Source organism: Rhyacophila brunnea, unplaced genomic scaffold (genome assembly GCF_057557595.1).
Source record: "Rhyacophila brunnea isolate RB1 unplaced genomic scaffold, BYU_Rbru_1.0 scaffold_21, whole genome shotgun sequence".
In the NCBI taxonomy this organism is placed as follows: domain Eukaryota; kingdom Metazoa; phylum Arthropoda; class Insecta; order Trichoptera; family Rhyacophilidae; genus Rhyacophila; species Rhyacophila brunnea.
In genome coordinates, this window is record NW_028232871.1 from 2,314,189 (window position 1) to 2,327,454 (window position 13,266).

At 41.6% G+C, this 13,266-nt stretch overlaps 1 protein-coding gene across 1 annotated transcript in view; it reads right to left on the minus strand.

The window, feature by feature from the left end:
- e(y)3 (PHD finger protein enhancer of yellow 3) overlaps positions 1 to 13,266 on the minus strand; it is a 29,331-nt gene extending 16,065 nt beyond the window's left edge. Inside the window, exons 1-4 of the mRNA XM_085948809.1 lie at positions 13,107 to 13,266; positions 8,535 to 12,950; positions 7,104 to 7,578; positions 1,325 to 1,452 (exon numbers count right to left, since the gene is read on the minus strand). Of these exons, the coding sequence (XP_085804935.1) occupies positions 1,325 to 1,452; positions 7,104 to 7,578; positions 8,535 to 12,922 (4,991 nt within the window). The 5' untranslated portion in view covers positions 12,923 to 12,950; positions 13,107 to 13,266. The remainder of the gene's footprint in view (positions 1 to 1,324; positions 1,453 to 7,103; positions 7,579 to 8,534; positions 12,951 to 13,106) is intronic.

A 13,266-nucleotide genomic window follows, 5' to 3' on the forward strand; every position in this document is an offset into this window, starting at 1 on the left:
TCAATACCTTCGGCTACGCACACAGCGAAACGGAAGAATCGCTAGACATAACTAGGATCTAGACAAGTTGCTAGGCTAGTGAATGTCTCCGCAAATAGTCATACAGTAGTACCAACAGACTCGTTTTAATAACCTGCTGGATTGACAAATAGATTTAGGAGTCAGAGGAAACCTTCATATGGCGTGTAATAGATCCCGGCTGAAAATGATGACATGTTTTGAATAGAGTTTATGTTGGACTGCGACAACTTTGGCAAGGGTAACGGCGGCACTAGTGTTACAAATTTGTAGTTCTCCAGTAGTGTGGTACAATAGGCTACAGATTTCGAATGCGGAAAAATATGAAACAAACTTAAACATGTGTTAAAGAATAATACGTCTGTATCATAATTATATCTAATCACATCAATGTAACGCGCATATTTGACAGCGCGATTTGTTTTACTTAGGTTTTATGGTCTGCTTTATTAATCTGTTCTGCGAGTTTATCAGTCAATATAAATTGGCGTATTGTTCTAATTTGAAAATAAAATATGATAGAAAAAACAAACTAACCATTTACGCTTGACACACAAAAGCATCATTCATCAATAATATTGTATGGTGGACGTGCCAGTCAGGGTTCAAATACATTATGATGCACGTCGCGTACTGTCACAGAATATTTTGAACGATCACTATCTCTATAAATTCAATGATGGAGAGTGCCAACTCTAATGTATTAATATTTTGAATTATTATTCATGCTAATTTCAATTAATTCTAACAGTATCTACGTGTGCGTACGTTAAAATTACTTGCTATATTGCATCCATAGATAATATTTTGAACAGAACCCACCCTGCAAACCATAAATAGACAACATTATTATAGAAAATACATTGCCAGCCACTAAAAATAAAAAACACAAGATTTTGACATGAGTCGAAAATGTGTAGACATGTAGAAAGTGATAAAAGCGTTCATTGAGTCATGCGGGTGTCGACCCAGTGCGATACGCGTGAGGTATCGTAGCTCATTGTCATTCTGGTGATTTTGGCAGATTTTGCAAACTGACAATGTTCGTTTAAAGGTTCAAAATGTGTTACAGGATGGGAACATCCGTCTTATAACATTTTAAACACCAGGAAAAATGGCATTACACACTTTATTCTCGCAGCGGCAGCTGACTGTGACAGCACATAACGTGATCATAATACATTTGACGCATTATTCTAATTAGGCGCCTCAAATGACACATCAAAAAGGAAAAGGGTGCCAGCCTAAGGAACTAATTTTTTATATTAAATAAAATACACGTTATACACAAAAAATAGAACATTACCTATGCGGTGTTCCAATGTCACCAATCATACATGTTTCTTCTTCAAAAACTTGCAACGCAGGTGTCCGGGTAATTTCCAATTTACTTTTTCTGCCATCTCTCCTGACCTCTGATATCGCCACAGGATCCTGGAATTAAGACAGGCGAAGTTCATTTTCGATTTGAACCGAAGACTCCCTTCCTACTTTATAAGCCAACACATTGTGACATTTGAACATCAGAGGTGCTTTTTTAATCATGCATTGTTCTTATAGCTGATGATCATAGTGCAAATCGGATAATCGTACCCTGCATACTCGAGGACCTGATATACCAAAGCATCATCTTTGTTTTTCTCAATTCGGTTACTAAACTTCGAAACAATGCAGCGAAATATGTTTATAAACTATTGTTAAATAAAAATTAGCATTCTAATAAAATATACCTATTGCCACTATTCGCCTTGTCACCTATAAGTCAAACACCATTAAAGTTATTTAAAGGCAGTGAATTCAACGTACATATAAAATTTTACTCTAACTCATATATTTGTCGTGTCAAATGTTTCCGAAAACTTTATAAACAAATTATTTGCCTATTACAAAAATTCTGTTTTGGTGTGTAATTAATGCTTAAATTCGTCCGTCCAATAAATATAACACAATCGGTATAAAAGTTCACGTGTATACCACAAAGAACCGATAACTTATGACCATAGTATAATAAAAAAAAATCTATTCAACTCCTTTGAAGACAAATGTAAACATAATTTTAAAATAGGCATTACATGTCATGTAATAAATATTCAGAAGAATCTCAAAATAAATCAAACACAGTAAATACATCAATAAGTCATTCTCGAAATAGAGTGGGAATTAGTTATTCAATGCTTACCATACTCAGGGCACAGGTAATAACCCTACTATTACAATACATCTTCATCTTTGAAAAGTCAGAATTAACTTTCGTGCTGTCACTTTAAACACGACTGAAATTTTAATAAACCTCAGGTAAAAATAATAATTAAATATCTCCAAGATAGGTTGTTAAAACTATGATAATTGACATATTGAAAAACTATATTATAATGTATTTAATCTTATTAATGGCTTGAGAGAAAAATAATTATTATACACAACTGTTGGCTGTGTATAAAAAAATGTGTGGCAGACGACTGGCACTGCCCACCGCACACAACTACTACCGATACAAGTGTGGTTAAAAATAGACACTACTCTCCAATACACAGGACACATCCACAGCACATGTGCTCCCTCCCCCTAACAGCTATTCAGTATTTTAACAAATCTGCTATGAAAAGCTATTCAGGTTGTCCATAAGTGACTGCAGAATGTATCGATTTTAATAGCACATTAATAATTTTCAACGGCACTAAATCAACAACCAACCAACAACCATTTTTGCAAATCAAAATAAATACACGTTTGAAAGCTTAATAATTTGCTATTTAAACATATTTTTTTTTTTATTTAAGTGTTATATAAATCAATTATAAACATAAAATTAATTAATTAAATAGTTGCTTATTAAATATGCCCAGTTTCAGTAAAACTAAAACAAAAACTGTGCACCATGTTATTTTGTGTGTACCACCTGTTGAATTTTAAGAGAAACCACAGTGAAGTGTTTAAGTACAGTAGGCGCTCGGTAATCCGGCACCCATATTTTTTTTACCTATGCCGGATTATTGGATTTCTATAGGAATAAATAATCTGTCAAGATCGGCCACCAATCTGTAATCCGGCAGTTTAATGTGAAACCTGCCGGATTATAGATCAGGAGAGCTGAGTTGCAAAATGCCGGACTATTGGACGTGCCGGATTGGTAAACGCCGGATTACCGAGCGCCTACTGTACATGAATTTTCATACTGGTGATTAAAATTCTTAATAATTTTGACATAAGCGAAGTAAAGTTTTGATGTAGTTTGTATTTTTTTTTTAAATAAGTGATGTACATATTGACGATTAATATATATTTTTTACAAGCTTGTAAAGAAATATTATGTTCACATGATGTTAATAGTGTTTTCCGTCACTTCTAAAAACATGTCAAGACGACCAGCAAATAATTTTTTTAGATCCGTCAATTGATCTGACATTTAAAACATGATAGTTTACATATGAAGTAAAATTGGCAGTGATTCAATTTGAGGTGACATCTATGTATACGAAAAGTAATCACGAAAAACTACTAATTTAGAATTCATTAGCTATTTTTTTTTAATGTTGCAAGTAAAGAAATAAAAAATGCTACATGACAGTTTCCACTTGTTTCTCAAATGCGGCCCTAGTCACCACCGATCGCCCCATTTCAGCCGTTTAAGATAAAAGGCAAGTAGGGCCATTTATATTAACTATGCATCTGACCTTTAAGCGCCAAATAATAATTATGCCTAACCATGCCCCGTATTAAATGAAAGTCCCGTTCAAAAAGTGTCCTGCCCAATCCATCATTTTGGTGAAATTTTCGGGTCCATCTTATTTTTATGGAAAAATCTATTAAATATGGCAAGTTTTGCTGTTTTACAGAGAATTTTCAATTCAAGTATATATTTTTCACATACATACCCAAGTAAATTATAAAATACATTTGTGATGTATGTAACTAACTAAATAAAAGTTTTTAATGTTTGAAACAGTAGCTAGATACTTTTAGCTAGAATTTATTCGACTTCGTAAGCATGTATGTAACACAGGACAAGAGTATGTACAGAGGTCCCAGAAAATGGATTAAAAGATCACTTGCAATATTAGGGAAGTTAAAAAAAGGATTGATACTTTTGTATAAATATTTACATAAAAATTATGTACATTCTTTTGATATATCAATGATGTTGAAAAAACCTTCTTCTGTTGAGATGCAGCCTAAGAGCCTGATACAGAAACATTTGTCTTAACTAAGATTTCCTCAGGACAAAACACTATGCACAAACATCGTCCTTAGCTAAGATCATGTTGTCTATGGTTCACCTCGTCTTAAAGCTTCGGTCGTTTTTTCTATTGAAAATAATACCATATTGAAAAATTCTCTTTCTATAGTTTAGGTAAATTATTTTAAAATTGTTAAACGATGACAAAAATACGACAACTGCACTTTATAAATGCAATAACTATAAATACATATTAATATTTAATTATAATACTCGTATGTTTCCGTTGTAAGTCATTATACGTGATTCTACAGGCACCGCAAGATATTTTTTTAACATGGTAACACTCTTGTTTCTTGAGCGGTATCAGGCGAACATAAGTAGAGAGGGGGAGAATAGGCCTGTCTATCCATTGAAAAAGTATCGATACATGGAATGGGTATCCTTGGGGGTCGTCCTTTAAGGAAAGGATGGCCCACACAACCTGAACCGGGCCCCCACTCCCCAGGCCCAGGATTTTTAAGTTTACTTAGGGTTAAAAGCAATGTGACGCTCAATATTAGCGTTTTCAAAATGAATGCTGTATTTTGAAAACGTTACAAGTCACTATTGTGTTTTAGTCAAAATAGTGAAAACAATCCTATAGGTATAAAAATAAATAGGTAGGTAGATGTAAAATATATTATTTTATAGCAAATGTTAACCGTTGTCTTTAAAAAAAACTACTAACATTTGTATATTTAGGTAATATGAAGATTTTTTCAACTTATGTCACTGTTTTTTAAAATGTGTCAAGCAACGTTTTCGAAATACAGCATTCAAATGGTGTTCGAGGTAAAATGAAGGATATTCACTGTATTTTTAGTGAGTTTGTGTATTTTTTAATATATCTCTATATTAAAAGGTCCGCAGTCCCCATTCACTGCGGACCATTTAATTAATATTTAATTATCACATTTAAATAACATGCTAATTATATCTAATGTCCACCTGATGGGCAACGCACCAGTTGTGTTGGACGCAGTGAATGGGTTATTTTTATACGACCCGGGTCAGTGTGTCAATTGTATTTACCATTGGTGAGTGTGCATAGTGCCCGAAGATGCCGAAAGGCGATACCCGGGTCGCAAAAAACGATTCAAATGGAATAGTACAAAACTTAAAACCATTAGAATTTATATCTATTTGAATTGCGGAGTTGTCAAGTATCGCGACATACGATAATAAAAAAATGCATCGTACTACTATTGTTAAAATCGTTGAAATAAATAGTGCGCAGGCGACTTTTTTAGTATTAAAGCAAATTTGTGATGTGTGTTTATCTCACTTATCTGATTGAACCCCAGGCTAGAGCCCTGTTAGCCCTTGAGGGGGACATGTTTGTAAATATCGTTGTCAAATTATGGTTGTTTGCGAAGGATTATTTATAATTTTATTATATATCCATCGTTATCGAAAGAAATTATCAATAGCAAAATATCGATGTATCTTTATAAAGTATTGATACTTCAAAATATCGATATTTTTGTTACGGTCCTGCACTCATGCGTAATACGGAAGCGGACGTGTTCATAACAAAAGTAGTCTATGGTTAAGGATTCCTTAACTCTATACTCAGGAATGTCTATAGTTAAGTCATCCTTTTCGCGACTTATCCTTAGGAACGATTTCTTAGATTCTGCATGCGGCTCTAAATGTATAAAATAGCCATTGCATATGTAAAAAAATCGCAATGACAACTGAGCGTTCTTAATATTTAACTAAGCTTCACGCGCTTTCAAAATAATATAAGACTTCTATTTATAGTCCAAATTCTTTGGATACGATATTGATGATACTTTTTGCGATATAAAATTCTTAAAACTGACTACATATCGTCACCGTTCAGGCAAAAGTCACCAACCCTAAAAACATAGTTTTGAGATATCGCAATTTGAAAGTTTGAAAATGCAGGAAAAATCAGATTTTAATGTTTTTAAGGTTTTATCTACATTAAATTATTTTCTCATGTCTTCTTAATAATTTTTTTAAGGTAATTTTACTTTTCGATGCTAATTAAAACATCTGGAAGGTTTTGAAGGAGGCAAGGTAGCTCAATTATGGTTTGGTGACTTTTGCTTGTTAATTATCTGAACAATGTTAGCCAAAAGAATGATCAGTAAAACTCACCATCCATAGTATAGTGACTTTTGCTTGTATATTTATAACGAAGGATTTTTTTTTTTTATATAGTCAATAATGTCTATTCACCTATAATGACTTTTGCTTGTTAAGATTTTATCGAAAGTCATTTAGTGAAAAACAAATAATTCGGATTTAAGCACAATTTTACTAACTAATGTACCGTGGTGAGTTTTGCATCTTAAAGAACATAATTTTACGCTTCGGGTGACATACTCAACTCAAAACTGCCATTTTCAGGGTTGGTGACTTTTGCCTGAACGGTGACGATATTATATTTCTGAGATGACTATTAAGCCTTTCACCCATGGAGCTACTCAAAGACTCAAGAACTGAAATTTTAATTACCAACCGGTAGCTTGCGCATCAACGTTAATGTATCTCAATGGTGGTTCACTCAGTGTATTTAATCTATAGGGTAGCGTCACGCCGTGTGTGAAACATCGATTATTGACCAGGTTGTGACTTCAACCAGTTGAGTTTTCTTTGAGTATAACTGTGGGCAGAAGGCCTTAGGCACGATAGTTGAGGCCCCTGTTGACAGCGAACGCACACAAACAACAAAACACAGTCAATTGTCATAAACTGACCAGAAAAATAAGCTTTGCAAACATTTATTCATGGCTGTTTGTCTGGTTGGTATTGACTTCGTTTTGCAGTTTATTTGCCTTGGCTCTCAAGAAAATGCCTGACAAAGTAGTTGGTTTGGCAAAGCAAAGCATGTCACCTGCAGCTGAATCATTTCTTCAGCCGGGTCAGGGAAGGCTCTGGTGCTCCTCGCCCCTCGACTCCCTCTCCCCCCTCTGGGCCCGCGGCTTCCCCTGCCCCCGCGGCTGCGGCGAGGTCCGCGGCTGCCCCTGCCCCGACCCCTGCCCACGACCACTATCGGCTCGGTGACCTCCGCCTCTTTGATGCTTCCTTCCAGGAAAAGGGAGCCATCAAGGGGCTCTGTCATGGTGGCGGCCTGCACGCGCTCCACGCCTAAGCGGGGCAGCTTCACCTGGCACTGGTTGAGAGCCAGCATGGACATGTCCCCTCCGGGGGGCGGCGTCAGGTTGAGGAAGAAGGTATGCGCAGCGTGAAGCGGTGAGTCCGGTTCCAAACCTCGTCCCCCGCCTATTCCGCTGACAGACGCCCGTCTTGAGCCGCGTCCTCTGCCGCGACCTCGAGAGCGCGGTGTACGCAGAATCGTCGGTCTGTCCCTGATGGAAAATTTTTCGTTCATATGTATTAGCTTTTCAATGACCAATTAACATGTCATAGAAGATGTTAGTAAATATTAACTAATGTTGAGATTTGATAATACCTAATCCAGACCAAGAGAGATCGGATAGAGAATATTTGCATAGTCCACCGCTTGAAACGCAATGCAGGTTCACTTGCAAACATTGTAATCAAATTAAATGTATTTCGGAGAGTTTACGTGGATCTTTGGACCACTTCTGCGAGGAAGACATCTGGCGACGTCGCTACAATCATGAGCTCTATATCATGCCAGATTTATATTTATCAAAACCCAATGCCTGCAATGGGCCGAACATGTGGTGATTGAGCACCGACAAAGCATGTTTAGTGGACCAGAAGGAAAACAGAGGATGGCGAGGCTGTGCCTTCAGTCACTCGGTGGTCTAAAGCAGAGATCGGCAATGCGCTGCCTGTGGACACACGCCGGTGAGGATATTTGATGCACCCTCATCAACAAAAATAATGTCAAAAGATAGCCGTGGACATAAGAAATACTAGATTTCTTTTAAAACTTATAAATTTTGATGAAAGGTCATTATTATTTTCTCATACTTATTTTACAAATTTTATGTATAATAAAAATGTGACCAGTGGTACAAATTTTACTTGAAAACTACATAGTACATTTAAAAATCGGGCTTGTATAATATTACACCTAAGTTTTTAAGCTTTTCGATCATAAAAACATAATATCTTTATACATAATAGATATTATCTGTGTCCTCGGCAATTTTATAACATTTTATTGCATCCTCCATGGGAAAGGTTGCCGACTTCTGGTGTGGAGAGAGCATGATCGCTGCAGGAGAATGAAGGAGTTTGCTTGAGGCGGCTGACGTCCACCCTACAAAAATTTCAGGATGAGACACAGACAGCCGATGACTAATCATTAATGTACGACAGAAAAATGTACCTAGGCGTTCTGGAAGCTCGGAGGGACCTCTCATCCAAAGCAGAAGTAGGAACGGCGACTCTGACGGGGGTGTCTACGACGGCTGCTTTCCGAGGCCTCCCTCGCTTCCTCGGCGTTGCTGTAAAGGGCGAGACCGAGACTGAGACAGCGTTGGCATTGGTCTGCGCCATTATATTTACTATGCTTTTCTTAATGTCAGAGAGGGCAGTGGCGTCAGCTGCGAGCGGGACAAAGTGCGCTTTGGCGATGCTGCCGATGTCGAGCGGGTCCTGCGAAAGATCATCCAGCATCATGCACTCCTGCGAACTGGAGCCCTCGTTGAGCGCCATCAGATCCCCGTCCACCTTGTTGAAGACGGGACTGTCTGTACCCAGTGGGTTGAGCGGCTCCGACGCCGTCCCCTCCGAGCTGGCCGTGGTGGAGGTGGTGTTAGAGTCCGCCTCCGCCAGGACAGAAACGTCTTTGGCAAAGTGAAAGTTGCAGACAGGGCCAATGACCGGCTCGTCTTTTGGGATCTGCAGCCGGCACAGGATGTCCTGCAACTTCGATTCCCCGTTATTCGAGAAGGCCGCATTACCCTTGGGCGGAATCGGTGAGCTCCTCTTGCTATTCGTCTTGCCATAGTCTGAAGTGATCTTTTCCTCCCTGGATCCCAGGGAAAGAACCGATATCGACACGTTGGGTGCGGGATCGGGGAGGGCATCAGAAATTCCTTGATTCTTGGGTTTGGGTATTCTGGTGACAGTTAGGTTTGAATTGGTCAGGAGCTGATCAAGTTTAGCTCTCTTCGGCTCGGCGATGATTTTATCTTCCTCAGTGGCCTTCTTGAGTAGGAGGGGAGCCTCCTCTTCGGGAGCCGGCCGTTTGATCCCGGCCTTAGCGACCTGAAGGACGTTCTCTTTTGAAGTCTCATTGAGGTCATCGGTCTGAGTGTTGACGATCTTGGCGTGGTTCCCTTCCTTGGTGAGCTTGAGTTTGATCCGGCCGAGAGGCGAATTCGAATTCGAATCATTCTCAACGACCACTTTGGAATTTTCTAGTTTGAGCGGTTCCACATTGTGCTGCTCTTGGGGTATTTTGATGGTGAGTTTGGGAACGACCGGATCGACGGATACAGCAGATTCGCCGTCCACTTTAACCTGCTCTGGTTCTAACTTCTTCTGAGTCTTCTCCGTGATGATCTCCGAGGTTGAACCCTGGACGGTTTTGTTGATTTTGAGAATGATCCTAGGAGAGTCCTGTCCACTCTCCTGATGGCCAGGTGTCAGCTTGCCGCAAGCTGTTACAATCTCCAGTGGCTCGTCCATATTTTCCGGAACGGGAATAGGCTTTATGGTCAACTTTGGTACAGTGGGAATGTCCTGGGATTCGTTCCCATGCTTCGCATTGTGTTTAGGTTTAGCTATTAAAACTTCTTCATCTTTGACGGTGTTGACATCATCGACTGGTTTTATCAGAGGTTTAATATTAATTTTAGGCACAGATACTGATTCGTCAGCTTTAACGGTCGACAGTTTAGTTTTGATTGTCAATTTGAGAGCAGACCCATCTACATCATTCTCGGCGACAGAGAAGACCTCTTCTGGAGGTCTGACAACCGGTTTTATGTTCAATTTTGGCGCTGGCGGATGCTCGTCCGGTTTAATAATAGGCTTGATGGTGAGCTTGGGAACAGTCGGCGAGTCTAACCTCTCAGAGTTTCTCGGTTCATGATCTTGAGGAATTTTAATGGTCAGTTTGGGGATTGGTTCCGAATTGAATGGTTCGACTTTTTGACTGTTTCTCTTGGACGCTTTCGCAACAGGTGGAGAGTCACCGTCGACCTTGTTCTCCGACGGTGACTCTAGAGATTTGCTAAGCTTGATGGTCATCTTGAGGGAGCTCTCGACTTTAGCTTCCTCCGTATCGTTCGTGTCACTGTTCAAAACGTTTTCGTGGGGCTTTCCCTTCTTCAGTGTCAGCTTAGGTACACCCTCTTGGTGAGCAGCGTTCTCGATCTCGCAATTAAAATCATGCGTTTTGTTTAATTTGATGGTCATCTTTTCTATGGGCGGCTGCGCTAGCGGTTTGAAAGTGAGTCTGGGGACGGCGGGCAGGGGCGGGTCGGCCTGGGAGGCGCCTCTCTTGGTCGCCTTGCGCTTGAGAGGGTCGCTATCCACCTTAGGTGTGGTCGATAAAGACTTGATTGTCAACTTGGGAACCGGCGGACAGGACCTGTCCTGTAGCGATTCATCGATATTAGAAGAAAGTAAGCCAGGTGGGAGCGTCTCGCTCTCGGAGCTGTCCGACTCGGATACATCACTGCTACTGGATGATTTGGATTCAAGCGGCTTCTGTATAGGTTTAATGTTTAATTTCACTACATTGGGTATTTTACTAGTTTCGACTTCGACCAAGGACTCCGTGGGGGCCTGATTTCTGATTCTGATGGAATCGGGGGGTTTAGGAGGTTTAATATTGAGTTTTGGCGGTTTACCGCTCGGCTTGACTTCATCGGAATGGACGTTGCTCAATTTCAAAGTGAGTTTCGGGATGATCTTTGAAGAGTCACATTCGTCGGGCACGGATTCATCACTCTCCGGGGAAAATAGTTTCTGATTAGCTGCATTTTTCTTGGCGTTTGGGGCGAGAGATTCGTCCGACAGGGAGAGGTTCAATCTGAGCGGGGACACCTTTCGGACATCCAGGACTTCATTTGATTTATCAGCAGTCACATCTCCGTCTGTCTCTGCCGCACTCAAATTATTGGGCAGCGCAACAGAGTTATGATGGCTCTCATTCTCGTGTCGGTGAGCGTTTTCATTGATAACTGTAGCGGGTAGCATCGGTAGCTGGCCTATTTTAGTCACCTCATCGGAAGCTTTGCCTATGAGAATATTATCCACTCTGTTTACGAGGGGACTCTCTTCCGCTACTCTAAAAATGGGGACTGCCTCATCGACATTTACGGAGTGGCTGTCGGCCATCACTGATTTTGGAGTAAAATGTTCTTGAAAACCTTGATCTGAATCTTCCGGAACTTTCTCTATGACGGGATGATGGAGGGCAATTATCTCACATTTACTCGACGTAACAATGTTACTGTCATCGATAGAAACCGGGCTGCATCTCCCAGAATCGACGGCACGAATTTTTTCAGACTGTATTGCCGTTTTCAGCGGCACGGGGCAGGGAACGTTGGCATCTAATATTTTAAAATTGGAATGACGCACGAGTTTAACTTTTTTAGGGGACACGTTGGCGCCCGGAGCATTGTCCGTGTGTTCCTCATTGCAGCTTAGTTTATCAGCGGATGTTTGATCGTTTATCATCACGGTTGACGCACTGTCTTGCGGGGTCAGCGACGATCCAGACGAGGCAGGAATCGCTTCCATTGAGCTTTTCACTTCGACCGGTTTCAACGGAGGAACAGTCTCAGATACGGGTTTCTCAGATGATTTAATGAGGGCGGCCGCGGGTCGAATGAGTTTCCTCCTTTGAACCACGGAATTTTCGGGTTTCGAACACGAGTCCGCCGCTTCGGTCTTTTTGGCGAGGTCTGAAACCGCAGCGGGAATATTGCTATCTAAAGGTTCGCGATTTTCTAACGGCCGAGCATTCGGGGCCGCAATTCGTCGGGGATCGCAGACGGACGACTTTTCGGGGGAAGTTCGTCGGCAAGCACTCTGGGCGAACGTCGCCTCGCCCGTTGAGCGGGCAGAACACTCTTCACTCCGTTCACTACTTGAAATAATATCGGGTTCGCTAATAATTTTAGTATTATTTTTTACAGGCACTATCACTGCAGACTTATCGGCGCCGCCGGCGACGTCGACCGCGTCTTCCGTTTCGGAGAAGACGCGATCGGACGCGGGGACGGGCGCCGCCTCGGGGAGCCTCCGCCCGACGTCCGCCGTCGTCGTCAAATTCACGTCTAGGTCCGGCGATCGCTTGACTTCCGGACGGTCACCGGCGAATTCGGCGTCTACGGTGGAGCCCCCGGAGGCGCAGCAGTTGTTCAGGTGAGATTTGTCGGGGGGAGGCGGCGATTCCGCCGTCAGCTTCGGCGGGTCGACTCCGACGGCGCCGGGGGACTCCGCGTCGCGTCTCGCTCTCTTCGGCGCGCCGTTGCCCTCCACGAACTTATCGATCATCTGCAATATAGCTTCGGTGCTGTTTTGCGAATCGTCGTCTCCTGTCGGGTCCGGCCGCTCCGGATCGTCATCCGCTAGAGCCGCCGGGCCCCCGTCCGCGGAGGGCGGACGATCCTTCGCCGCGCCGGCAGTCGGGGGGCGACGCGGAGCTCCGTCGTCGACCTCGCCAGACGTCCGCTCGCGCGTATTTTCCCGCGCCAGCGAGCGGAGCGGCGCTTCCCGCGGGGCGCCCGCGTCGTCCTCGGGGCTCTCCATTATCTGTTGATCGGTAGCGCTACGAATGCTGAAAACAGACGAGCCCGAAAATTAGAAATCTGCGATTCCATTATTTTGTACAACTAACCTAACATTACACTTGACAAGCCCAATAAAACGCGCTAATTTCGATCAGAGAATAAATATAGCGGTATATTATAATAATAGTATTGTTTGTACGTACACACATTGTATAATCTCATATTCACAAACGTAAAAAAACACACCGATGAGTCTAGATTTGGACAAATAAAAAATCAAAACTGAAAACCGGCAAACAAAAAGCTTGTAAACGCCATTTTTCAAGCCAAGGACATGGCTGGAACCAACCGACGAATAACAAA